This window comes from Halichoerus grypus, chromosome 9 (genome assembly GCF_964656455.1).
Source record: "Halichoerus grypus chromosome 9, mHalGry1.hap1.1, whole genome shotgun sequence".
Lineage (NCBI taxonomy): Eukaryota > Metazoa > Chordata > Mammalia > Carnivora > Phocidae > Halichoerus > Halichoerus grypus.
Genome location: NC_135720.1, coordinates 140,825,721 through 140,852,239, shown reverse-complemented (window position 1 = coordinate 140,852,239; position 26,519 = coordinate 140,825,721). Strand labels below are relative to the sequence as shown.

General features: G+C 46.3%; 1 protein-coding gene across 4 annotated transcripts in view; it reads left to right on the top strand.

Annotated features, from left to right (window-relative positions):
• KIAA0319 (KIAA0319 ortholog) overlaps window positions 1-26,519 on the top strand; it is a 98,775-nt gene that overhangs the window by 27,397 nt on the left and 44,859 nt on the right. For 3 of the 4 annotated variants that reach the window (XM_036112191.2, XM_078055744.1, XM_078055745.1), the window contains exons 2-4: window positions 6,160-6,317; window positions 10,002-10,711; window positions 23,371-23,563. In XM_036112191.2, coding sequence (XP_035968084.2) covers window positions 6,263-6,317; window positions 10,002-10,711; window positions 23,371-23,563 — 958 coding nt within the window. In that variant the 5' untranslated portion in view covers window positions 6,160-6,262. The remainder of the gene's footprint in view (window positions 1-6,159; window positions 6,318-10,001; window positions 10,712-23,370; window positions 23,564-26,519) is intronic. The other variant, XM_078055746.1, reaches the window with a different exon arrangement.

The window sequence follows — 26,519 nt, the reverse complement described above, 5'->3', positions numbered from 1 at the left end:
AGAAGTGCTCTGTTATTGCTTGATGAAATACTTTTGTACTTTGCTCACACCTGGGCTCACCCCATTCCTACTCATTCATTCTCTGATCCTATTCCTGAGCCTTACTTACCTCATCTCTGAATCATCACTATCATCCAAAGAGAAAGAATGCATTTGGGTCAAGGCTTCCAGCATGTTCTAGTGGTCATGGACAACAAGACACTCAGAGAAGGAGGGAGGTTTAAGAACAGGCCAGAAATATCCATTTGAGGAGCTCCTGGCTATCTCAGTCAGTAGAACCCGTGACTCTTGGTCTTGGGGTTGTAAGTTCAAGCTCCATTTTGGGGTCGAGATTACATAAAAATAAAATCTTAAAAGAAAAAAAAGAAGAAGAAAGAAATATCCATTCTATACACCACTTGGTAACTTTTTAAATAGCTGCCATGTTAGAATGACCATGTCGAAATACCTAAGCCTTCTTTAAAAATGAAAATTATAATTTATCTTATGAATGCAAAGGTAAGATGTGTTCTGATTTAGGAAAAAGAAAGAAAATACAGGTAAGAAAGGAAGAAAAAAGGAGGAGGAAAAAAATCATGAAAAGGAAGAAAATTACTCTCACCAATTTTCACCTTGGGAAGGGAATTTCTTTCAGATCTTTATGTGTATAAAGTTGATCCATGCAGAGTTTATGTAAGGATATATGGGTTTGTACTATTTATAATGTTTTGAACTTGTAAAGCCTTATTTGAAAAGTCCTATTTTATCACTCAGATGCAACCTTACCTTTGATGGAAATTTTTTTGGAAGGTAGACAGGTTTTCTATGTGAATTCTTTAATATTTTTCTTTCCCTTTACTGAAGACGTAAAACAACAGGAAGGTGGGCAAAAGGCAAGCAGCAGGAGAGACCATGACCCTTTTTAAGAGAATTGGCAATTCAGAGACTGAACAAGTCAGGAAGGTCTTGTTAAGGAACTCAGAGTGGAATGTGCTTACTTTCCAGACCCATAGAGGTGGACGAGGGCTGCTGCAGGGAAGGCTTGAGATCTGATTCTGAAACTCGGTTTCCTTTCATGTAAAATGGAAATAATAAGAACTACTTTAGAGAGAGTTGTTATGGGGATCAAATAGGAAGATATGTCAAAACATAATTTAACCCACAAACTACTACCTATGTATTTAAAAACGTAAAACTTATAAAGTGTTAGAGCTGAAAAGACTTGGTAACATCTGGTCCATATGCCGGTTAATGCTGAGGAAATGGAGGTCCATTGTTTGCTCGTATTAATGTCCTAAATAAAGAGAACTTTAACTATGGTATTGAGACTAGGAAACGCCCTTGTTACTGAGAACTGTTTCCACTGAGCAAATGACAATGAATTCCTGTCCAGGCACAATGTAATTGTGAAAGTGCATTGCACAAGGGTATCTGCCAAAGCACTGAGGGCTTGGAAATTTGGCACACCGTCTGTTTGCCAAACTGTGAACCTTTGGAGTGGTCTCTGCCCAGAGCGGTGCCTTTTCTTAATTTGGCCGAAGGTACCCAATGGTATGGTAGAGGACTGGTCCTTATCCATGGGATTCTTGACCAACTCTCCCTGGCTGACAGCAGCATTGCTGTTCTGGGGCAGCATCCTGGGCAGCTGACTGAATGCTGTTACTGGAGCCCCAGCTGCTCTTCTCTTGCCTTTCCGGTAGAGACTGGTCAGTTACTGCAGATGGGAGATGGCTGGTCTTCCCTTCTATCCACTTGCCTCTCAACCCACACTTTCCTTGCTGGAGACAAAGGAAGTTATTGGTGGCAAATTGTTTGCACTCCCAGGTTTTCTTCTTCTGGGGTCTTAGGTAGGAAGCTTGCGGGACTCTTACTGAATGCTGACATTCCCTACTTTACCTTATGGAGGTTAGTGTTCTGATGCCCTCTGTTATTGTGACATGGAGAAGGGTTATAGCCATCTCCTGACTTTTCCTTAGGTCACCTGTACTGCTTTCTGGTCTCGTAGTCTATGGTCAACTCAGTAACACCAGGCCCTTGGAGGCCACCTTCGGCCTCCCCTGGGCCTGGACCAGTGATGGTTGCAGGGTGGGCAGCAGCCTTATTCCAAGGGGTCGATGGCAGAGCTGTCAGCGAAGCTGAACAGGAGGCATCCTCGTGATTTGAGTTGTTTCCTGATGAAGACTCAAAAGCAAGGTCTAGCAGTTCCAAAACCCTCCTTCCATAGAATGCTGTGTTTGATTTTGTCTGTAGACTCCTCATCCTTTCCAGGTGCCTCTGATAAAGTAAATCTGTTATGAGGACCCACAAATGGAGGCTGCCCCAGTGGCCCAGGCCATCACAAATCTAAACCTAAGTCAGCCTGCACTTGTGGAAACATCTGTCAAGGACACCTAACATACACCAATCACAGTCCTCAAACAGTTTTAGTGAGCTTACCTTACCCTAGAAAACAGTTCCTGCTAGCCTTATAAGGAATCCCTCCCCCTCTTTCCTAGCCAGTCATGCCCTTTTCTCTTGTTGCCTCTTCTAATGCCTGTAGGAATAGAAGAATTTTCTTTCTACCCTTCTAGGTTCTTTGGCTGGTCTAATAATCAAATTGACATAAGGCAGATCAACAGGAGAAAAACTAATTTCATATGTGTGGGAGCCCCATAAAAATATGAGAATATGAAACCCAAAAAGCTAGCCAGGTAGTTAAGGCTTATATAACATCCTGAGCTAAGGAAAAGAGTAGCGGTTTAGGGATACAAGGGGAGAAAGGCCATTTACAGGAAAGAAGGGGATGTTTGAAAAACAAAGATTGCCCTGTTATACAGGTAAGTTTCTTAGGTAAAAAAACTATCTCTAGTAATAGCTCTCTTCCTGGAAGTGGCTGCCTTTCCAACGTAAATGTAGGCAATTGAGGGGGAGGTATAGAATTTTTCCTGAATCTGCTGGGTATTGATTACCTTTAGCTCAAAATAATCTTCACACCAAAGTGGCATGCTTTGGGGTGACAAATTCTCCCCTTCATGCTCTATAGAACTTGCTCTTGCCCACACCCCTTGGGAAGGCTGCTGCAGTGATTGTGAGGCACTGTATGCCCCCAGTCCATGGAGTGTTTTCCCTTGACTAAAGGACATCAGACTCATTTTGAAATTGTTTTAGTTTTGTCATTTGAACCTCTCCTGTCCCCTAGATCACCACATCATTCCTGAATGAGGGCCGGGAGGTCTGTGTCAGGGCATGCCCCATTCTTTGTTATCCCTCCCCTCCACCCTCTGAAATTCTAAATGTCCTGTGTTGCTTCTAGAAAGGGCGGTGGGAAGAGGGAAGACAAGGAGTCTTGTATTCTCCTAAAAGGCTGAGTGTATGTGTGAAAGGGGAGGGAACAAAGGTGTGGGTGGGGAAAGAATGGTTTGAACTGGAACCACAATCTCCTTTACAAGAACATAGCAACCTGCAACCCACAGCAAAGTTCTGACACACTCATTAGGAAGCCCTTATCCAGGTGTGCTTCCTCCTGGAAGCCTTTGTTACACACTTGAAATAGCAAGTTCTTGGAGTCCAGACCTCCTAGTGTCAGCTAGTCCTCTTGCTCAACCCTAGACCCCAACAGTTAAAACCAGAAATAGACAAGACCCCTTAACTGATGCTCTATCTGAAACCCATTGTTCTTATTTCTGACGCATTGGCGAAGATATTTTGTAGTGACTGGAACATTCCAACCACCAGGCCAGAAAAGCCCTAATAGTGATGGAATGCCTAGAAGTCCCTACCCCACCTGTCCCCTTCCCCACCCATGATCGTGTGCTGAACATCTGCCGACCCCCATCTGTGCTCACATGCTGTCTGCCTGCTCTCTTGCACGTACCCCCTGAACCTCTCTCCCTGTGAGAAGGTGTCTCTCTTGCCGGCAGAGGGTCAGGTGTTAGGGCTTGAGCCTGGCACCTGCACCTGCTGCAGGCACCCAAAGTAAATCTCTTCCATTCACTTTTCTAAACCCTTCTCTCTTGAGTTATTGGCTTCTCTTACAATAAGTTTACCTGAGTTTGTTCAGCAGCAGTGTTGGAAAGCCCAGCCAGGAACTTTGCTTTCTATTTGTCTAGCATCCTTGAGATTCCCTGGGAGGGAACAGCTGAGGCAGTGCGCCAGGGCTCACCCATGTGTTTCCTGAGTTAGTGATGACCAGTAAGACTAGTACTGGTTTTTCAGCCTTGGACAAATCAGTGAACATTTTTTTTTCTTTTTGAGATTTTACTTATTTATTTGACAGACAGAGAGAACACAAGCAGGGGGAGGGGCAAAGCAGGGAGCCTGACAGGGGACTCCATCCCAGGACCCTGGGATCATGACCTGAGCTGAAGGCAGACGCTTAACCAACTGAGCCACACACGCACCCTTCAGTGAACTTTTTTGTGCTTCAATTTCATCCTTTTTTTTTTTTTTTAAGAGAGGGAGGTGCGGGGGGAAGGGCAGAGGGAGAGGGAGAGAGAAAATCTCAAGCAGACTCCATGCCCAGTGTGGAGCCTATTGTGGGGCTCTATCTCAACCCGAGATCATGACCTGAGCCAAAATCAAGAGTTGGATGCTCAACCGACTGAGCTACCCAGGTGCCCCTCATCATTTTTAAAACAGAGATAATAATATTGCCTGGGTTGTTATGAAGATCACATTGAAGAAATTACCAGACAAAAATAAGGTGCCAGTGTTACTACATTTTGTCTATTCTACGATGGTAGTGATTATAAGAGGCATCATTATTTTAAATACCACTAAGGAAGAAAAAAATCCTGTCAGTTATCCACAGCACATCATTTTCTTGTCAGAAAATTTCCGCACATTTAAATAGATTTATTTGGACAGATTTTTATCATAAATCATCATTGTGCATTGGTAAAAAGGAACTATAAGTGAATATAAAGTAAGGTGCTCTTAAATTTCCCTACAATCTTGATCTACTTCTGCTGAATCATTTGTCAAGGCTGAGTTTTTCCCACACAGCATTGCCTGTGTATCATCATGAGCATTAGGGATGCAATATTTCTTAAAAGAGTGCTTCATACTGTCTTTCTTCCAAACCAAGATTACCAGTTCTGCATAATCAATATGTACATACAAGCAATGGTATCTATTTCCTGCCCAGTGCTTGACCAACTTAAGACATCCTGATTCCAGGGGTCAAGTATGAAAATATGTAACTTATAGAATTGACAAAATATAGTAGTATAATTGATTTCATCTTATTTCATAGGTTTGGGTTTGGAAGGGGAGCAAGTGTTGGGGATGAAGAATTTCCTCTGCCCTTTAAGGTCCTTCTAGCTGGACTAAGAGTCAAATTGACAGGAAACAGTTAACAGGAGGAAATCAAATTTAATAGTGTACGTATGGGGAATCCACACAGGCATGGAAATTCCCAAGACAGTCAGACACAATGAGGCTTATATGATGAGCTAAAGAGAGGGTAGAGGTCTGAGAATACTGAGGGGAGAAAGACCACTAGCAGGAAGGTGAAAGGAGGTGTTTGGAAACCACAGGTAGAGAAGTTTCTTAGGTAGAGCGGAATCTTTGTTAATATTTCTCTTCCTGGGGCGCCTGGGTGGCTCAGTTGGTTGAGCCTCAGACTCTTGATTTTGGCTCAGGTCATGATCTTAGGGTTGTGGGATTAAGCCCCACATCAGGCTCTGTGCTCAGCGGGGAGTCTGCTTGAGGTTCTCTCCCTGTACCTCTGCGCCTTTCCCTGCTCACACATGTGTGTGTTTGTGTATGTGTGTATGTACACACATGTGTGTATGTGTGTGTGCTCTCTATCTCTCTCAAATAAATAAATCAATAAATCTTTTAAAAAAATAGCTCTCTTCCTGGTACAAGTAGGCAATTAAGAGGCAATAAAGAACTTTTCCTGAATCTGCTGGGTTTGGATTGCTTTTAACTCAAAATAGTGTTCGTGCCAAAGTGGCCCGTTTTGGGGCTGCCTGCCCCTGGCCCTACAGAAGCATGAAAGCCTCTGTCTCATCTCAGGAACTGTACTTTCTGTTTGCACAAACTTGGGGTGGGTGGCTTGCCTGGAATAGGGCCCTGTGGTGTTAACGGGACAGGCTTCCCAGTGACATGAATAAATCCTACAAATAATTTTGTGTGTTTCCTCATTGATGTACTCTTTTTCTTCCTTCCTGTCTGCTTTCTGATTTTCCTTTGAAGTTCCCGAGTCCAAATCTGGTTCCTAAGAAACATCAAAGGAAGCCTGCACTGGAGGCCCCCGGGTCTCCTCGGAAGCCAGACTGCATCCACTGTGTGAGACGGGATGGCCCCCCCCACCAGTGTGCCCTCGTCATTGCTGCTGCTGACGGCTGTTGCAGGTAGGAAACCATCACCCTGGAGACCCTAGCATCGCACACGAGCCTCCTGTCTGGCTTAAACGACTCAGATCAGAAACAAGGCAGAGGATTCTAGGGGAAGGGAGGGAAAAATGAAACAAGACGAAACCAGAGAGGGAGACAAACCATAAGAGACTCTTAATCACAGGAAACAAACTGAGGGTCGCTGGAGGGGGAGTAGGGGGTGATGGGGTAACTGGGTGACGGGCATTAAGGAGGGCACGTGATGTAATGAGCACTGGGTGTAATATGTACCCAATGAATCACTGCCTCTACCTCTGAAACTAATAAACAAACAAACAAACAAAAACAAAACAACTCAGATAACCTGAAATGAAGGTGCTGTGTGTTTGCTTTCCGACAGAATTATTTTACATATAAAAGGCACGAAGGCAGACCTCATGCACAAGTGGTTTTCTGGAAACAGGAATTTAAATAGTTTTTTATTGTCATGACGATTTTTGAAAAGATAGAGTCATGTTTTATATATACTAGGAAAACTTTATATATTTTCAAAAAGTAATTGCATAATAGATCTTTTTGGAAAGCAAATGCCCACACTCTCTTTTATGATTAATCTTTATTTTCATATATTCTGCTCTGCTTGCTTACTGTGGACATACCCATGATACAAAATCACTGCTGAGCAGCAATTCTGGTGATCCGTGTCCTGGCTGGGTCAGCTAGAGCCCCTTGGAATTCACCGACGACTGAGGGTGGAGATTGTGGCCAGGGAAACTGATTTTATGTGCATGGGTTATCAGAGTGTGGTGAAGCCATCATGAGGCTTACCTGTGTTAAAACAGAACAAAACAGAAATTCAACTGAGTAAATTTAAAGATCTAATTAGCTTTATTCATTCGTGAATTGGGCAGCATTCCATCTAGAAGGCAGAAGGGAGCTCTAAGGAGCTGTACAAAATGGAAGGATTTTATAGGCAGAAGGAGGCAAGGTCACCTTCCCTTAGGGCAAGGCAGGCAGAAGACCTCAGGAGTAGATCAGGACATTCCAGACTGATGAGTCTCAGTTGCATTCCTGGAAGAGACTGACTCTGCAGTTACAATTAGGTCATCTCTGTGGGGCTTAACATAAGTGATTCCATTTTGGGCCTGTTTCTTTTTGACACTGAGAGTGACCCTTGTTAAAATGCAGTTTTATCTGCATTCAGACCTACTGAACCAGAGCAGGTGTGGCTCAGGGGTCTGAAGCAGCTAAATTATTATAAGCACTGTTGGTGTATATAGGGGCCCTTCAGAAAACGCTCCCACTGGAAAAGCCCGGGCCTTCCCCAATAGATTACTAATGTTTGAGCACTCTTTTTTTTTTTTCTCTCTCTCAAATCCCCACTTTTTCATTCCTTTTTGTCTTTTTCTTGTGATTTTTCCATTAATTTAAAATTCCTGAATTACTTTATTAGGAACATTATTTGCAATTTCTCTGTCTTCCCTCTCTATCCTCTCTGCCTTTGACAGAATGCTAGCCAATGATTTCATTGATTTGTCAACAATCATGGAATGACTATGTTCCTAGATTGGGCTGGGACAGTGTAGAGGGTACGAACATGAGTAAGTCTTCTCTGGTCTCTTCAAGAGCTTTTGTTGAATGAGTCTGATAGAGTCTTAAGTAATTATGGCCACTTGGCCCAACAGAAGTATGGTTTGGTTGTTGGAAACCCTCTCAAACTTCTTTATTGAGCACTAAGACCTCTGTGTAAGGTATGTCTGTCCATACAGATCATTCAGGTGATTTTTTTTTGCAGAACAAAGGGATGATGTACCCCCAGAAGTGTATGGCAGTCTCCACCTGATTGAAAACTACTTTAAGCTTTTCCAAGGCTTCTGCCATGGAAAGTTCTCCTTAGCCACCGAAACAGTTTGCTTGCTTTAGGATCACAGCCTGCCTTCTGTACGGTGGTTTCTGACACAGTTTTACAAGTTGGCTTTTGAGCTGCCTGGTGGCCAATGCCAGAAATGAGACATGGCAGTTTTCTGTGGATCACACTGTCCAAAAGAAGATGACCTAACAGTTTTTCCAGGGAAATAAAGCGTATCCTACCATGTGTGTTTGGAAGAAGTTTCTAGCTTGGGTCTTCAAAGGCCACTCAGGGATGTAGTGGTATCTTTACAAATAAAGGCAATATCTTTGAGAGTAGAGGTGGGGGTCCGAGATTACCTGTCTGTTGTACACCATCACTTGGTTTTAATTAAAGATGCTATTTTTTTATGTTCAGCTGGAGGGTTTTTTCCCTCTATATCCGATATTAAGCTTTTTGTTAGAAAATAAAAGGCTAGGGGCGCCTGTTGGCTCAGTTGGTTAAGCAACTACCTTCAGTTTAGGTCATGATCCTGGAGTTCCAGGATCGAGTCCCGCATCGGGCTCCCTGCTCAACAGGGAGTCTGCTTCTCCCTCTGACCCTCCCCCATCTCATGTGCGCGCTCTCTCTCTCTCATTCTCTCTCTCAAATAAATAATCTTAATTAAAAAAAAAGACTATCTTTGCCTTTAAAAAAAAAGAAAAGGCCAAAATTATTAAGTAGATTTGCATTTGAGAAAATATCCTTCCAGTTGAATTAGTTTGTTGCTAGATTATTCATTTGGAAAGATGCGTATCTGTTACATCTAATTCCTATTAAATTGGACCAATTAGACTTTCCTATAGAGTCAGTGTTTGGCACTGAACAGTTCTTAAAAGTGTATAATGATGATCACGTGTATACAGGTAAAAATAAAAATGACTCCATTTCTCTTCCCTCCAGTCAGAAGTGCTCTCTGATTGTCACTATGAGGAAAATAACAGTAATTTAAAAAATTGTCAGTGACAGGCCCTTACTAGGAAAGAAATCTCTACCAACAAATAAAGAATAAAAGTGACTTTGCCCCTGGATTTCAGGGAATGGCAGACTGCTGCCGAAGGTTCTGAAAGTCTCAGTTGCTGTCATTTTGTCTTGTGGGCCTGCACCCTGTGTCTGCAGAACACGGGGTGGCTGCCCTCGGACCGGCCCTGTTTGCCGACTGGGAATATCTGTAGCTATGTAGAATCTGATTAAAGCTAGTTGTTACAGGGGCGCCCGGGGGGCTCAGTCGGTGAAGCGTCTGCCTTCGGCTCAGGTCATGATCCCGGGGCCCTGGGACCGAGCCCCGCATCGGGCTCCCTGCTCAGCCGGGAGCCTGCTTCTCCCTCTCCGTCTGCTGCTCCCCCTGCTTGTGCCCTGTCTCTCTGTCAAATAAAAATCTTTAAAAGAAAACCAAAAGACTAGTTGTTACAGATCTGTATTGAGGACAAGTTTTTCTCTCCTTTGATATTTCCCCGTCAACTGACCTATCATCAGAATAACCTGTGAGATTTAAAAAAAAAAAAAAAAAATCAGTTTAACAGCAGCAGTAATATGATGTTGTCCCCAAAGTAAACCTTTATAACTGACTTTTGGGTGAGGAGCAAAATATTATAAATAATATAAAAGCAGGACACGGTTGGAAAAGAATGCTTCTGTTCAGTCCATGAAAGAACACGGAGAGAGGACGGAGGGTCCGGCGGGCAGGACAGAAGGTGGGGCTGGGGGGGGACGGCCGTGCGAGCCGCGCAGGGACCTCCTGTTGGGGGTGCTGGCTGTCCGCGCTCGCGACCCCGCTTGCCGCCCTTGCTCATCGGAGACCGCGTTCTTCGCAGGTTGCGCCTGTGGCCCGTGCCGCGAGGGGAGGACGCTCGCCAATGCCGTCATCTCGCCGGCCCCGGCCCCCCCCAGGATCGCGCGGGGGCCCCCGGGCACGGCCGCGGCGGACTGCACGGCCGCGTGCTGCGCGCTGGCCGGCTGCGACCTGGCCTGGTGGTTGGAGGGCCGCTGCTACCTGGTGAGCTGCCCGCGCTCCGAGAGCTGTGAGCCCCAGCGCGGGGGCTCCATCGGCTCCTTCCTCACCTTTGTGCGCAGGCCGCCGGAGCGCGGGGCGATGCCGCTCGACAGGGGGGCGCCCTCGGGGCTCTGGGGCGACGCGCCGGAGGAGCTCAGGAGGGACTTGCCCTTCCTCGGCCAGGAGCGGGGCCCGGAGGAGACGCCGCAGTACTCGGACGACTACGGGGAAGCCGAGCAAGCCCCCGTGCGGCCCCTCGGCAAGCCGGGGCCCGGAGGCAGCGCCGAGCACACGGCCCGGGGCCCGCGCCCGGGCGGCCAGGCGGGCGGCAGCCCCTCTGCCGGAGGCGGCCTTCCGGGGGCCGCCGAGAAGCAGGACCACCCTGCGCTGCATCCGCTGAACGCGGCCCCACCGCAGTCTCCGGAGAGCGGCTCGGTGCCATCCTCGGTGACAGTTCCACCCTGGGGAGAGGCGTGGGGAGAGGAGGCCTTTCGGCGCCAGGAGCGACCCAGCGCGGGCTCTGGAAGAGAGGTGGGCCGGGCTGCTCGGGGCTGGGAGGGGGCTGGGAGGGGCTGTGGGGGCTGGGGGCTGGGAGGGGCTGTGTGGGCTGGGGGCTGGGGGCTGGGGGCTGGGAGGGGCTGTGTGGGCTGGGGGCTGGGAGGGGGCTGGGAGGGGCTGTGTGGGCTGGGGGCTGGGAGGGGGCTGGGAGGGGCTGTGTGGGCTGGGGGCTGGGGGCTGGGAGGGGCTGTGTGGGCTGGGGGCTGGGAGGGGCTGTGTGGGCTGGGGGCTGGGAGGGGCTGGGAGGGGCTGTGTGGGCTGGGGGCTGGGAGGGGCTGGGAGGGGCTGTGTGGGCTGGGGGCTGGGAGGGGCTGGGAGGGGCTGTGTGGGCTGGGGGCTGGGAGGGGCTGGGAGGGGCTGTGTGGGCTGGGGGCTGGGGGCTGGGAGGGGCTGTGTGGGCTGGGGGCTGGGAGGGGGCTGGGAGGGGCTGTGTGGGCTGGGGGCTGGGAGGGGGCTGGGAGGGGCTGTGTGGGCTGGGGGCTGGGCGCCTGGGAGGGGCTGTGTGGGCTGGGGGCTGGGGGCTGGGAGGGGCTGTGTGGGCTGGGGGCTGGGGGCTGGGAGGGGCTGTGTGGGCTGGGGGCTGGGAGGGGCTGGGAGGGGGCTCGGAGGGGGCTCGGAGGGGCTGTGTGGGCTGGGGGCTGGGGGCTGGGAGGGGCTGTGTGGGCTGGGGGCTGGGGGCTGGGAGGGGCTGTGTGGGCTGGGGGCTGGGAGGGGCTGTGTGGGCTGGGGGCTGGGGGCTGGGAGGGGCTGTGTGGGCTGGGGGCTGGGCGCTGGGCAGAGAGCTCCCAGAGCCTTCCAGGGACGGACGTCCTGTTCCTCTGCTGCGCCTCCAGGAGCCCGGGGTGTAGAGAGCAGTGCTCCGGCCCCGAGCCAGGCGTCCCACGACGACGTAGCGCTTCTCCCTGCGGTGCCTCTCCCAGGATCTCCGGACTCCCGGGAGCAGGCCGGAGGCACAGCACGCTTTTCCAAGGAAAACCCACAGGCCCCACATGGAGTTGATGAAGTTCTAGAATATAAGTGAGGTTCGGCCGTGTGAGGTCCGGAGCCGACGACCAAGAAAGAGTTCTTGAGCGTCTCTGGTGCAAAAAGGTGGTTTTATTAAAGCCCGGGGACAGGACCCGTGGGCAGAAAGAGCTGCTCCGGTTTGTGAGGTGTGGTTGACTTTACACTTGGGAGCTGGGGAGCTGAGAGTCCTAAAGACTCTCCGGGTACTGGAGGCCTGGTCATCGTCAAGCCAAGGCTGTTCTCCCCTCTAATGAGGCACTAACAGGAAGACAGATGGGGGTTTCCTGGAGGAATGCTACATTCCTCCTATCACACGTCCTGTCGATGGGCTTCAGGTTTAGAGGAAATTCAATTTACATTTCCTTCCACCTCAGCCTCCCTTAATTTTATGGAGGGGAGGGTGATGTTAGGGCTTCAGGACCGAGTTATGCGTCTCTGGAAGTTAGGCTATTGATGAGAAAGCTTCCTTGTAAATCACTAGGACATTTGTAAACTGAGGGAGACTCCTGTCCTGCAGGACTGTGATCTTATCAGTTAACCATTTGTTTTTCCTTTAGGGCAGCTGGGAGTGCCTGAGGAATGTCACACATACCACATGGGGGGGCGGTGTAGGGGGTCAGCTGCTGCTTTGTCCTCAGCCAGCCTTCTGCTCCCTCATCATTATCAGTTACCTACAATTGATAGAGTTGTAAAATAGCTCAAATACAAGAAAGTCTAGAATCAGAACTGGGAAAGCCTATAGACAGTATTTCATTTTCCACTGAAATACAAATTTTGTCCTACATTCAAATTAATTTTTTTTTAACTGAACTGAGTTGTAGATAATCCTTGAATTAGTGTTGATAAACATTAGCTCTGCAGCATAAGAAATATAATTTTATTCTGCTAAAGTAGAAAGTTTGGAATTAATGACAAAAACAGAGATTTCTTCTCTCACCAAAAAAGTATTTAAAATAGTACAATTGTATTTAATAAAGGTGCCATGAAAATCCCATGGGGAAAAGAATAGTCTTTTCAATAAACGGTACTGGGACAACTGGATATTTCCATACAAAAACTGAATTTAGATCCATACCTTACGCCCCATAAATTGACTCAAAATGGATTGAAGGGTATCAGAATATGTGACCCCAAAATATGCCCTTTTGGCATAAGGATGACTTGAACTGCTTATTTTTGAGACAATACACTAACAAGAGAAGCTCTTAAAAGCAATTTGTCCTTTTATAAGGGAACTTTACATTTATAAGGGAAATCTCCATTTGTAAGCCTCTCCTCCTCTGAACTAGGAAGAGGATGATTCCAAATCAGTACACACTCTTATTGCTGGACAAGGCAGGGACCGAAATCTGTATGTATAACAACCTTACCTTTATTTTCTGTGTTCTTCACGGAAACCTCTCATAACTGGCCCCCACCTCCAGCATCTCTCTTTGTCTTCGGTAGAATCGCTTCCTTTTATAATTAACTTAATAGCATTCATCTTTAGGGACATGCAAATCAAAGCCATGGTGAGATACCCCTTCCTCTGGGCAGCTAGAATTTAAAAGAAAGAGAACAAGTATTAGTAAGGACGGAGAAATGAGAACCCTCAGGCACCGCTGGTGGGAGAATAAAATGGTATAGGCACTTGGAAAACAGTCCAGCAGTTCCTCAAGAAGATGAACATAGTGGGGCACCCGGGTGGCTCAGTTGGTTGAATGTCCAACTCTTGATTTCTGCTCAGGTCCTGAGATCACGACCTATGAGATCACTCTATGCTGAGCATGGAGTCTGCTTAGGATTCTGATTCCCTCTCCCTTTGCCCCTCCCCCACCCCTGCTGGCACACCCGCTCTGTCTGTCTCTAAAAAAAACAAAACAAGGGGCGCCTGGGTGGCTCAGTCGTTAGGCGTCTGCCTTCAGCTCAGGTCATGATCCCAGGGTCCTGGGATCGAGCCCCGCATCGGGCTCCCTGCTTCTCCCTCTCCCCCTGCTTGTGTTCCCTCTCTTGTTGTGTCTCTCCCTGTCAAATAAATAAATAAAATCTTTAAAAACAAAACAAGACAAAAACCTTAAAAAAAAAAAAAGATAAACGTAGAGTTATCATATGACCCAGCCACTCAACCTCTAAGTGTTTACCCAAAAGGAACGAAAGCATTTGTACACACAAGGACGCTTAGCAGCATTATTCATAAAATAGTGTGACTGAACAGGACAAATTCAAGAAATTTGAAACACATCCAGATTAAATTTGTAGAGGATAAACGATGTTTCCTGCGGTTTTGTTTTCAAGTGCGCAAGACCAGAGAGATGCACCCACAAGAAGGTGTTTCACAGTAATTAAGAATAGAAAAAAAGAAACAAGGCATTTGAGACTTGCTGACCAAGCCAGATGGAAATTGAAGGTCGAAATGGGGGGCGGGGGGTGCCCATTGCTTCCATGGAGGATCCATTTTTTTTGGGTGGGGTATGTCAGGGAGGACCTGCATGCTGACGACTTAGCCAGGAGCTCTCTGTGGAGGCCATGGACACAGCGCCCAAGAATGAGTGAGGAACTGGCATGCCTTTCCAGCCCCGAGAGGCACCGTGGTGGGAAAGGAAACGGTCTGGAGAGGAGGCAGGAGTGGAGTCGTCCCCTCAGCCGTGACCTGGTGGAGCCTGTGACCCCTTCAAGCGGCGCCTTAATGTTTCCCACCACTGTCTATGGACTCCTTTCTTTATTTCAACTTGGTAGTAATTTTTCAAGACTCTCTACAACTAAAAAGTCTGGTTTATCTTGTGGAATCTACAGAGGCTGTGGGGTCTCTTGATCGGATGGGAGGGGCCACCAAATGTGGGGCAAGCTGGTCAGGTGGAGGCCAGTGGCGTGAGGGTTAAGAATTCACCCAGGGCAGAACAGAGGACATAGAAGTTTATTGAACATTGCAAGGGAGCTGTGGGCAGGACAGCAAAGCAGAGAGGGCTGCCAGGAGGCGGTGGTGGGGGGCTTTGGTTAAGGGGGAATTGTTGGGGGGAGGTGAGGAGGTGTGGGGACGTATGCAGTTTTCCCTTTTTGGGACCTGTGTTCAGGTGTTAGTAGCCCATTGATCACCTGGGGTTATGGATATTTTGAGGTGCGTCACCTTAGAGCTTGTTTGTATTCAAGCCAGGGGGTTGGGGGCCACCGTGGGCCCTTCTCCCTTACTCAGGTTTCTGTTCTCTACAGAGGCACCACAATAATACGCTGTGAACACCTGTTCTGGAGCTCTGGTTTGCAGGGATTCTGAACATCCTGCTATTCTCAGCACAGATGCGATGAACAGTCTCATATTAGCACTCACTTTACAAACCTTGATATCTGAAACCTCAAGGAAACCAAGCATCTTAAAATTGTGGTCGACCCTGTAGGGGTTCAGAATGTCATCCCCAAACATGGCACTCTGGCATATTGATTATTTTGAATTAATGGTACCCAGGAAACGACGGTGTAGGAAGGGCAATCTGACCCACCTCCCTGCGCCAGGAGGGCATTTAGGAGAGAAGACTGTTCAAGAAGACAATATACACAAACCCTGTTCCTTCTTTACCGTTAACTGCCCCCAAGTCCAAACCCCTTTGTCTTGTCAATTCTTCACAAATCTATTATTTCTTTGTCTAAAATGTATTAAATCTTCTGTTTTGGTCATCTCTTTGCATCTCCTATCCTTATGGGATACCTGTACATACATAATTAAATTTGTTTTTCTTCTGTTAATCTGCCTTTTTATTATGGGGAGTGGTGGTCTCACCCAAAAAGCTAGACGGGTATAAGGAAAATTAATTTTCTTTTCCTATAACCCACTACCTGTTTTTCTTTTTAACATATAATGCATTGTTTGTTTCAGGGGTACAAGTCTGTGATTCATCAGTCTTACACAATTCACAGAGCTCACGATAGTATATACCCTCCCCGATGTCTATCACCCAGCGCCCCCATCCCTCCCAACCCCCTCCACTCCAGCAACCCTCAGTTTGTTTCCTGAGATTAAGAGTCTCTTATGGTTTGTCTCCCTCTCTGGTTTCCTCTTGTTTCATTTTTCCCTCCCTTGCCCTATGATCGTCTATCTTCTCAAATTGCTCATATCAGTGAGATCATATGATACTTGTCTTTCTCTGATTGACTTATTTTGCTTAGCATAATATCCTCTAGTTCCAACCAAGTCGTTGCAAACGGCAAGATTTCATTTTTTTGATGGCTGCATAATATTCCATTGTATATATATACCACATCTTCTTTATCCATTCATCTGTTGATGGACATCTAGGCTGTTTCTATAGTTTGGCTATTATGGACATTGCTGCTATAAACATTGGGGTGCATGTGCCCCTTTGGATCACTACATTTGTATCTTTGGGGTAAATACCCAGTAGTGCAATTGCTGGATTGTAGGGTAGCTCTATTTTCAACTTTTTTTTTTTTAAAGATTGTATTTATTTATTTAAGAGAGAGAGAGAGCGATAGAGAATAGGAGCAAAGTGGGGGAGCAGGGAGAGGGAAAAGCAGGCTCCCCACTGAGCAGGGAGCCAGATGCGGGGCTCGATTCCAGGACCCTGGGATCAAGACTTGAGCCAAAGGCAGACACTTATTGACTGAGCCACCCAGGGGCCCCTATTTTCAACTTTTTGAAGAACCTCCATACTGTTTTCCAGAGTGGCTGCACCAGCTTGCGTTCCCACCAACAGTGTAGGAGGGTTCCCCTTTCTCCGCACCCTCACCAACATCTGTCGTTTCCCGACTTGTTAATTCTCGCCATTCTGCTGGTGTGAGGTGGTATCTCTTTGAGGTTTTGATTTGGATTTCCCTGATGCCAAGCGACGTTGGGCACTTTTCATGTGTCTGTTGGCCATTTAGATGTCTTGTTTGGAAAAATGTCTGTTCATGTCTTCTGCCCATTTCTTGTTTGGATCATTTGTTCTTTGGGTGTTGAGTTTGGTAAGTTCTTTATAGATTTTGGATACTAGCCCTTTATCTGATAGGTCATTTGCAAATATCTTCTCCCATTCTGTCGGTTGTCTTTTGGTTTTGTTGACTGTTTCCTTTGTTGTGCAAAAGCTTTTTATCTTGATGAAGTCCCAATAGTTCATTTTTGCCCTTGCTTCCCTTGCCTTTGGCGATGTTTCTAGGAAGAAGTTGCTGCGGCTAAAGTCAAAGAGGTTGCTGCCTGTATTCTCCTCAGGGATTTTGATGGATTCTTGTGTCACATTTAGGTCTTTCATCCATTTTGAGTCCATTTTTCTGTGTGGTGTAAGGAAATGGTCCAGTTTCATTCTTCTGCATGTGGCTGTCCAATTTTCCCAACTCCATTTGTTGAAGAGACTGTCTTTTTTCCATTGGACATTCTTTCCTGCTTTGTCGAAGATGAGTTGACCATAGAGCTGAGGGTCCATTTCTGGGCTCTCTATTCTGTTCCATTGATCTATGTGTCTGTTTTTGTGCCAGTACCATACTGTCTTGATGATGACAGCTTTGTAGTAGAGCTGGAAGTCCGGAATTGTGATGCCGCCAGCTTTGCTTTTCTTTCTCAACATTCCTCTGGCTATTCGGGGTCTTTCCTGGTTCCATACAAATTTTAGGATTATTTGTTCCATTTCTTTGAAAAAAGTGGATGGTATTTCAATGGGGATTGCATTGAATGTGTAGATTGTTCTAGGTAGCATAGACATTTTCACAATATTTGTTCTTCCGATCCATGAGCATGGAACGTTTTTCCATTTCTTTGTGTCTTCCTCAATTTCTTTCATTAATATTTTATAGTTTTCTGAATACAGATTCTTTGCGTCTTTGGTTAAATTTAGTCCTAGGTATCTTATGGTTTTGGGTGCAATTGTAAATGGGATCAACTCCTTAATTTCTCTTTCTTCTGTCTTGTTGTTGTTGTATAGAAATGCAACTGATTTCTGTGCATTGATTTTATATCCTGCCACTTTACTGAATTCCTGTATGAGTTCTAGCAGTTTTGGGGTGGAGTCTTTTGGGTTTTCCACATAAAGTATCATATCATCTGCAAAAAGTGAGAGTTTCACTCCTTATTTGCCGATTTGGATGCCTTTTCTTTCTTTTTGTTGTCTGATTGCTGAGGCTAGGACTTCTAGTACTATATTGAATAGCAGTGGTGATAGTGGACATCCCTGCCATGTTCCTGACCTTAGGGGAAAAGCTCTCAGTTTTTCTGCATTGAGTATGATATTCGCTGTGGGTTTTTCATAGATGGCTTTTATGATATTGAGGTATGTACCCTCTATCCCTACACTGTGGAGAGTTTTAATCAAGAAAGGATGCTGTACTTTGTCAAATGCTTTTTCTGCATCTATTGAGAGGATCATATGGTTCTTGTTCTTTCTTTTATTAATGTACTGTATCACATTGATTGATTTGCGGATGTTGAACCAGCCTTGCAGCCCAGGAATAAATCCCACTTGGTCATGGTGAATAATCCTCTTAATGTACTGTTGGATCCTATTGGCTAGTATTTTGGTGAGAATTTTTGCATCCATGTTCATCAGGGATATTGGTCTGTATTCTCCTTTTTGATGGGGTCTTTGTCTGGTTTTGGGACCAAGGTAATGCTGGCCTCATAAAGTGAGTTTGGAGGTTTTCCTTCCATTTCTGTTTTTTGAAACAGCTTCAGAATAGGTATTAATTCTTCTTCAAATGTTTGGTAGAATTCCCCTGAGAAGCCATCTGGGCCTGGGCTCTTGTTTGTTGGGAGATTTTTGATTACTGCTTCAATTTCCTTACTGGTTTTGGGTCTGTTCAGGTTTTCTATTTCTTCCTGGTTCAGTTTTGGTAGTTTCTATGTCTCTAGGAATGCATCCATTTCTTCCAGATTATCTAATTTGCTGGCATATAGTTGCTCATAATACGTTCTTATAATTGTTTGTATTTCTTTCGTGTTGGTTGCGATCTCTCCTCTTTCATTCATGATTTATTTATTTGGGTCCTTTCTCTTTTCTTTTTGATCAGTCTGGCCAGGGGTTTATCAATCTTATTTATTCTTCCAAAGAACCAGCTCCTAGTTTCATTGATCTGTTCTACTGTTCTTTTGGTTTCTATTTCATTGATTTCTGCTCTGATCTTCATTATTTCTCTTCTCCTGCTAGGTTAGTCTTTTTTTGCTGTTCTTTCTCCAGCTCCTTTAGGTGAAGGGTTAGGTTGTGTATTTGAGACCTTTCTTGTTTTTTGAGAAAGGCTTGTATTGCTTTATACTTTCCTCATAGGACCTCCTTTGCTGCATCCCAAAGATTTTGAACAGTTCTGTTTTCATTTTCATTTGTTTCCGTGAATTTTTTAAATTCTTCTCTAATTTCCTGGTTGACCCATTCATTCTTTAGTAGGATGCTCTTTAGCCTCCATATATTTGAGTTCTTTCCAACTTTCCTCTCGTGATTTGAGTTCTAGTTTCAAAGCATTGTGGTCTGAAAATATGCGGGGAATGATCCCAATCTTCTGGTACCAGTTGAGACCTGATTTGTGACCCAGGATGTAATCTATTCTGGAGAATGTTCCATGGGCACTAGAGAAGAATGTGTATTCTGTTGCTTTGGGATGGAATGTTCTGAATATGTCTGTGAAGTCCATCTGGTCCAGTGTGTCATTTAAAGCCTTTATTTCCCTGTTGATCTTTTTTTTTAAAGTTTTTTTATTTATTCATTCGAGACACAGAGATACAGAGAGAGAGAGAGCATGAGCAGGGGGAGAAGCAGAGGAGCAGGGAGCCCGATGTGGGGCTCGATCCCAGGACTCTGGGATCATGACCTGAGCGGAAGGCAGATGCTTAACCGACTGAGCCACCCAGGCCCCCTTTATCTCTCCTTCTATTTTCAATGACAGCCTAGCTGGATATAGTATTCTTGGCTGCATATTTTTCTCATTTAATGTGCTGAATATATCATGCCAGTCCTTTCTGGCCTGCCAGGTCTCTGTGGATAGATAGGTCTGCTGCCAATCTAATGTTTCTACCGTTGTAGGTTACAGACCTCTTGTCCCGAGCTGCTTTCAGGATTTTCTCTTTGTCTGAGACTTGTGAGTTTTACTATTAGATGTTGGAGTGTTGACCTATTTTTATTGATTTTGAGGGGGGTTCTCCGTGCCTCCTGGATTTTGATGCTTTTTCCTTCCCCAAATTAGGGAAGTTCTCTGCTATAATTTGCTCCAATACACCTTCTGCCCCTCTCTCTCTTTCTTCTTCTTCTGGGATCCCAGTTATTCTAATGTTGTTTCGCTTTATGGTATCACTTATCTCTTGAATTCTGCCCTCGTGATGCAGTAGTTGTTTCTCTTTTTCTCAGCTTCTTTATTCTCCATCTTTTGGTCTTCTATATCATTAATTCTCTCTTCTGCCTCATTTATCCTAGCAGTTAGAGCCTCCATTTTTGATTGCACCTCATTAATAGCCTTTTTGATTTCGACTTGGTTAGATTTTAGTTCTTTTATTTCTCCAAAAAGGGATTCTCTAGTATATTCTATGCTTTTTTTTCAAGCCCAGCTAGTATCTTTATAATTGTCATTCTGAACTCTAGTTCCTACATCTTACTAATGTCTGTATTGATTAGGTCCCTGGCAGCCGATACTGCCTCTTGTTCTTTTTTTGAGGTGATTTTTTCCATCTTGTCATTTTGTCCAGAGGAGAATAGATGAATGAGAGAACAAAATGCTAAAAGGGTAAAAATGACCCCGGAAAAATATACACTAACCAAATCAGAAGAGACCCAAAACCGGGGGGAAAAGAAAGGGAAACAAACAAAAAATGAATATGATCAGGCTGGCGAATAGAACAGAGCCACACACTAGATTTTAGGTGTATTTTGGTCTGTTAGAAGAAATTGCCTCCAAAACTTTTTAAAAAAGAAAAACTTGTATATATACAAAAATAAGGGTAAGTATGATGAAGTGATGGAATATGACTGTAAAGATAAAAGTTAAAAAAGATTTTAAAAAAGGAATTGATAAAATGTTGGTTGAAAAAGGAAAGAAGAAATATTCAACTAAAAAAAAATAGAAAAAAAAATAAAGAAAATTTAAAAAATTATCTTTGAACAACTAAAGAATCATGGGGAAAAAGCCATGGATTCTATGTGCAGTATTCCCCCAGTGCTGGCGTTCTGCCGTTCTCATTGATCAGTAAACTTGGTCTTGGCTGGCTGTTCTCGCTGATCTTCTGGGGGAGGGGCCTGTTGCCGTGGTTCCCAAATGTCTTTGCCGGAGGCGGAATTGCCCCGCCCTTGCCGGTCCGGGCTAAGTAATCTGCTCGGGTTTGCTCTCGGGAGCTTTTGTTCCCTGCAAGCTTTCGTACAGCTTTGGAGGACGAGAGTGAAAATGGTGGCCTCCCAATCTCCGCCCCAGAGGAGCCGAGAACTCGGGGCCCCACTCCTCAGTGCGCCCCCAGAGAAAAGCAGTCAGTCACTCCTGTCTCCCCGGTCTCCGGCCGCACTCCATGTTCACCCGGCCTGTGACCGAGCACTTCTGTCTCTGGCACCCAACCCAGTGTGGAGTCTTCAAACCCAGCAGATCCCTGCGGTGCACTTCCGCGCTGCTCCTCCCGGGGGAAAAGGGGAGTCTCCCCAGATCTGCCGCTTGTTGGGTCCCTGCTGGAGGAGCAGTGGCCCGACTGTGCCGCAGATCACGGTTTATGGCAACCCCGAGCTGAGAGCCCGCGCCTGGGCTCCGTCTCTGCAGCCAGCTTCCCCGCTCCGATACCTGGGAGCTCTGCCGCACTCAGGCACCCCCGGTCTTCCTGTGACCCCAAGGGTCATGAGACCACAGTGTCCCACGAGGGTTCCACCCCCCACTTAGCCACTGGAGCGACGTCCCTCAGCAGAGCCGACTTCTAAAAGTTCCGATTTTGTGCTCCGCGGCTCTATCACTTGCCAGAAGCAGCTGATGGAGGCCCCCGCCCCCGCCGTCTATCCTCCCGAATATTGCCTCAGATTCACTTCTCTGCACGACCTACCGTCCAGAAAGTGATCGCTTTTCTGTTCAGAGAGTTGTTGCTACTCTTTTCTTCGATCCCCTGTTGAGTTCATAGGAGTTCAGAATGGTTTGATCCCTATCTAGCTGAATTCCTGGGACCAGACGAAATTTAGGTGGCCTACTCCTCCACCATCCTCCTCCTCCCCCTCCTGTTTTGTTTTTTTTTTTTTAAGATTTTATTTATTTATTTATTTGAGAGAGAGAAGGAGCAGGGAGGAGAGAGAGAAGCAGGCTCCCCACTGAGTAGGAAGCCCGAAGTGGGACTTGATCCCAAGGCTCCAGGATCACGACCTGAGCCAAAGGCAGATGCTTAACCGACCGAGCCACCCAGGCGCCCCTCACTGCCTGGTTTTTAAAATGGTTATCGGTTGATTTGTCTTGGTCTGATTAATATATTCAAAAATTTATGGTTCATCTTCTTTTTGCCTTGGTTCCTGAAATTTGTTGTTGAAGGTTTTACCAGTTGTCTGGTAATACCTGGCAGTTTATGAACTGAAATATCTGGTATTCAGTGAAAATTAGCAGTGATGTCAGTTATCAGGTGTCCAATCACAGAACGTCTGCTGTGTCCTCACTTTTCTTAACTGCAGCAGATACCAGTGTGTGATTTCTATAAACACCTGCGGCCCCTTCCCTGGGTTACATCGGAGTTAGAGCTTTTCGTTCTGTGGATTTCTCACTGCACCTTCCCCCGTGGGTCTCCTGTGTTCTTAGCCTGACTTTTACTCACGTGGTCCCTGCAGTCACTGGCAGATGAGGCCCAGAAGAGCATTTTATTATCATACAATGAAACTTTCCTCTCTGGCACATCGTATATAATTTAAAAACTTAAAGTTGGCTGGGACGCCTGGGTGGCTCAGTCAGTTAAGTGTTGGACTCTTGATCTTGGCTCAGGTCATGATCTTGGGGTCGTGGGATCGAGCCCCATGTCGGGTTTCCTGCTTAGTTGGATCTGCTTCTCTCCCTCTCCCTCTTCCCCTCCCCCACTCAAATAAATAAATCTTAAGAAAAAAAAAAAGCTTTAGTTGGCTAACTAGAACTGTAACTTCCGGTTACTCTATACACAATAGTTGTTATAATTAAAGATTGTTTACTCTAGAAGCCTGGCTGTTGAATTATCTATCTTCAGTTTTCGCCTTATTGACTAGTTCAGAGACCCACTACAGTTATTTTCTCTCTTTTCATCTTGCATGTGTGTGTTCACTTATAATAACTGTCCATCCCACAGTTTTCTTATATTTTTTTAATAGGTAGCACAGAGAATATTTGAAAGAGATGGTCTAGGGGTGCCTGGGTGGCTCAGCCAGTTAAGCATCCAACTCTTGGTTTCAGCTCAGGTCGTGATCTCAGGGTCCTGGTATCGAGCCCCACATCGGGCTCCCTGCTCAGCAGGGAATCTACTTGAGATTCTCTCTCCCTCCCCCCACCCCACTCACAAGCACATGCATGCACACTTGCTGTCTCTCTCATACATTAATAAATCTTAAAAAAAAAAACATGGTCTAGAGTTCTAACATTTTGTGATATTAAACATGGTATTTTGAATGCCATTGAATCTCATTTATGTAAAAGCTCAGTGACATTGTGTTGCTTGACGAGGTCAACCATTTTTTGTTTTTTTCTTTCCTAACAGTTTGTCTTTGTGATTGATCTCCTAGGTTTTAATGCCTTCCCATCATCCTCCTCCAGCCAGAGTGGCGTTCAGCCCAGCCTCCACAGCGAAGAGCCCACTTCCCACAGTCCCCGCGCGGAGCCCAGAGCATGGCGCCCCGACCCCTCCCACTAGCCTTGTCCCCACTGAGCCCACCCCACCAGAGCAACCTGCGTCTCCGACCACCGCTCCCAGGACAGGTAACTGTGAGAACAATACAGCTGCAGAAAAGTACAAAACCATGCTGTTGAATATACTAGTGGCAACGTTAAGGTTTACTCGTCCCCTCCAGGCGCATCTTCAAGCCTCTCTCCTGCGCTAGACACGGTGCTCCCCACCAGCAATGAAAACATGAACTTTGTCTGTTCCTCAGTGATCTGTAGGGCAGCCAGTGCGAGGGACGGGTGAATAGCTGGTCTTCATATCCTACGGGAAGTGCTGTGACAGGAGCGACGGGAGGCGCCTGACCTTTCTAAAGGGCCAGGAAGCCTTTCCAGAGGTGGCGGTGCTGGGATAGAACAAGCTGAAGTGGGGTTGGTGTGTTGTGTAGGTCAGGGCAGCGATGTGTAATAATGATAATGATAATTCTGTTCAGTGAGTACTCACCGAGCGCTGGGCACTGTGCTCAGCGTTTCCTGCCCTGTGCAAGAGAATGAAAGTACAGGGGTGCTGTGACATTTTGGGAGAGCAGTCAGGAGGTCAGTCTGGCTGGAGCTGATCATGTGCGTGAGAGGGAAGGGCAAGGTATGAATCTGGAGTGGGAAGCAGGGCAAGATTTCAAAAGATCTGTAATCTGTGCTAAGGAATTTGTGCTTTATCGGGTAAGTGTAGAGAATCTCTGAGTGATTTTAAGCAGGAAAATGAAATGATGAGATTTGTCTTTGAGAAAATAATATGGAGTCAACTGGAGACAAGAAGATCCATTAGGACTAGAGGGAGTGGTTGTAAGGATGGAGAGAAGGAACCAGACTGAAGCGGTATCAAGGGGCTGGGATCATTAGGATTTGATGAGTGGCTACTGGCAGGATCTCAGGACTCTGAGATCGATGAGCACATGGGACTAAAAGTTAGATGAGCAGTGGGCTGAAGATAAAGGATCAGGAGTCGTCAGCAGAGAGGTGATGACTGAAGGCTGAGGGCACACATGGGACCTTCCACGGAGGGCAGTGGGTGAGCTTGGGAGAGGCCTGAAGAGGAACTCTGGAGACGTCATTACATTAGGAGCTGGAAGACCAGAAGGAGCCTCCAGAGCTGGCTGAGTGGTCTTGCCAGAGAGGCAGGACATCAGGAGGAGGGCATGGATTGAGGGAAGGAAAGAGAAACTTCTAAGTAGGAAGATGTCATGAAGGAGCCAGGGGTTGCAGAGATCATGGCAAACACTGAAGAGCTCCCATTAGATTTACTAATAAAGGAGGTATTGGAGACCTTGTTTCCTAAGCCATTCTACGGGGATAACCCTCTCTGCCTTGTTGATTTGCTTTGATCCTGAGCTTGAGGACAGAGAAGGGTAATAGCAGAAGAGAAGCCATGTGGTGTTTTGGAAAGGAAACCAGCCTGGGAAGTAGGAGCCTTGGGTTCTAATAGGACCTATTGCATGGAGTTGTTAGAAGCTGAGATGAAGTGATCATTTTAAAGTCCTTGGAATGGAGCCTGGCACAGTGTAATCTGGTATGTGTGTCTGTTGAGATAAATACATTTAAATTAATTATTGGTGGATCTCTTATTGCTAATTATTCGTATAACTTTGAGCAATTACTTGGCCTTTTAGGGCTCAGTTCCCTCATCTGTAAAATGATACGTTGGGACCAGTGTCCCCTCTGGGTCCACAATTGCTGACTTTCAGGGCAAAGAGTCCGTGGAAGTGATGGGAGAGAGGAGCCTGAGACACCAGGGAGGCCCCTGCAGCTGGTGTAGGAAGGCACTGGAAGGACAGGATACTGACTGAGGACAGGAGCGGGTTTGAGCCACATGGCCCCCCAGCATCTCCAAGGAGCTGAGACCTCTAAAGAGCACTCAGCTTAAAAAAAAAAGAAACAAAAAAAACTTTACTTTTGTCTGTGTGATATCTTGACATATCTCAGTTGTATTGTACAAGTGAAACGAATGTCCAATTGCATCCAGCCAGTGGGTACATCAGTGTTGTGCTGGTTATGGAGAAGGTGAATGGACATGGTTCTGAGGGCCGGCTTAGTGGGTAAGTGCTTTTGATGAGAGTGAACGTGGTTATGGAGAAGGTGAATGGACATGGCTCTGAGGGCCGGCTTAGTGGGTAAGTGCTTTTGATGAGAGTGAACGTGGTTATGGAGAAGGTGAATGGACATGGCTCTGAGGGCCGGCTTAGTGGGTAAGTGCTTTTGATGAGAGTGAACGTGGTTATGGAGAAGGTGAATGGACATGGCTCTGAGGGCCGGCTTAGTGGGTAAGTGCTTTTGATGAGAGTGAACGTGGTTATGGAGAAGGTGAATGGACATGGCTCTGAGGGCCGGCTTAGTGGGTAAGTGCTTTTGATGACAGTGAACGTGGTTATGGAGAAGGTGAATGGACATGGCTCTGAGGGCCGGCTTAGTGGGTAAGTGCTTTTGATGACAGTGAACGTGGTTATGGAGAAGGTGAATGGACATGGTTCTGAGGGCCGGCTTAGTGGGTAAGTGCTTTTGATGAGAGTGAACGTGGTCATGGAGAAGGTGAATGGACATGGTTCTGAGGGCCGGCTTAGTGGGTAAGTGCTTTTGATGACAGTGAACGTGGTCATGGAGAAGGTGAATGGACATGGTTCTGAGGGCCGGCTTAGTGGGTAAGTGCTTTTGATGAGAGTGAACGTGGTCATGGAGAAGGTGAATGGACATGGTTCTGAGGGCCGGCTTAGTGGGTAAGTGCTTTTGATGAGAGTGAACGTGGTCATGGAGAAGGTGAATGGACATGGTTCTGAGGGCCGGCTTAGTGGGTAAGTGCTTTTGATGAGAGTGAACGTGGTCATGGAGAAGGTGAATGGACATGGTTCTGAGGGCCGGCTTAGTGGGTAATTGCTTTTGATGAGAGTGAACGTGGTTATGGAGAAGGTGAATGGACATGGTTCTGAGGGCCGGCTTAGTGGGTAAGTGCTTTTGATGACAGTGAACGTGGTTATGGAGAAGGTGAATGGACATGGCTCTGAGG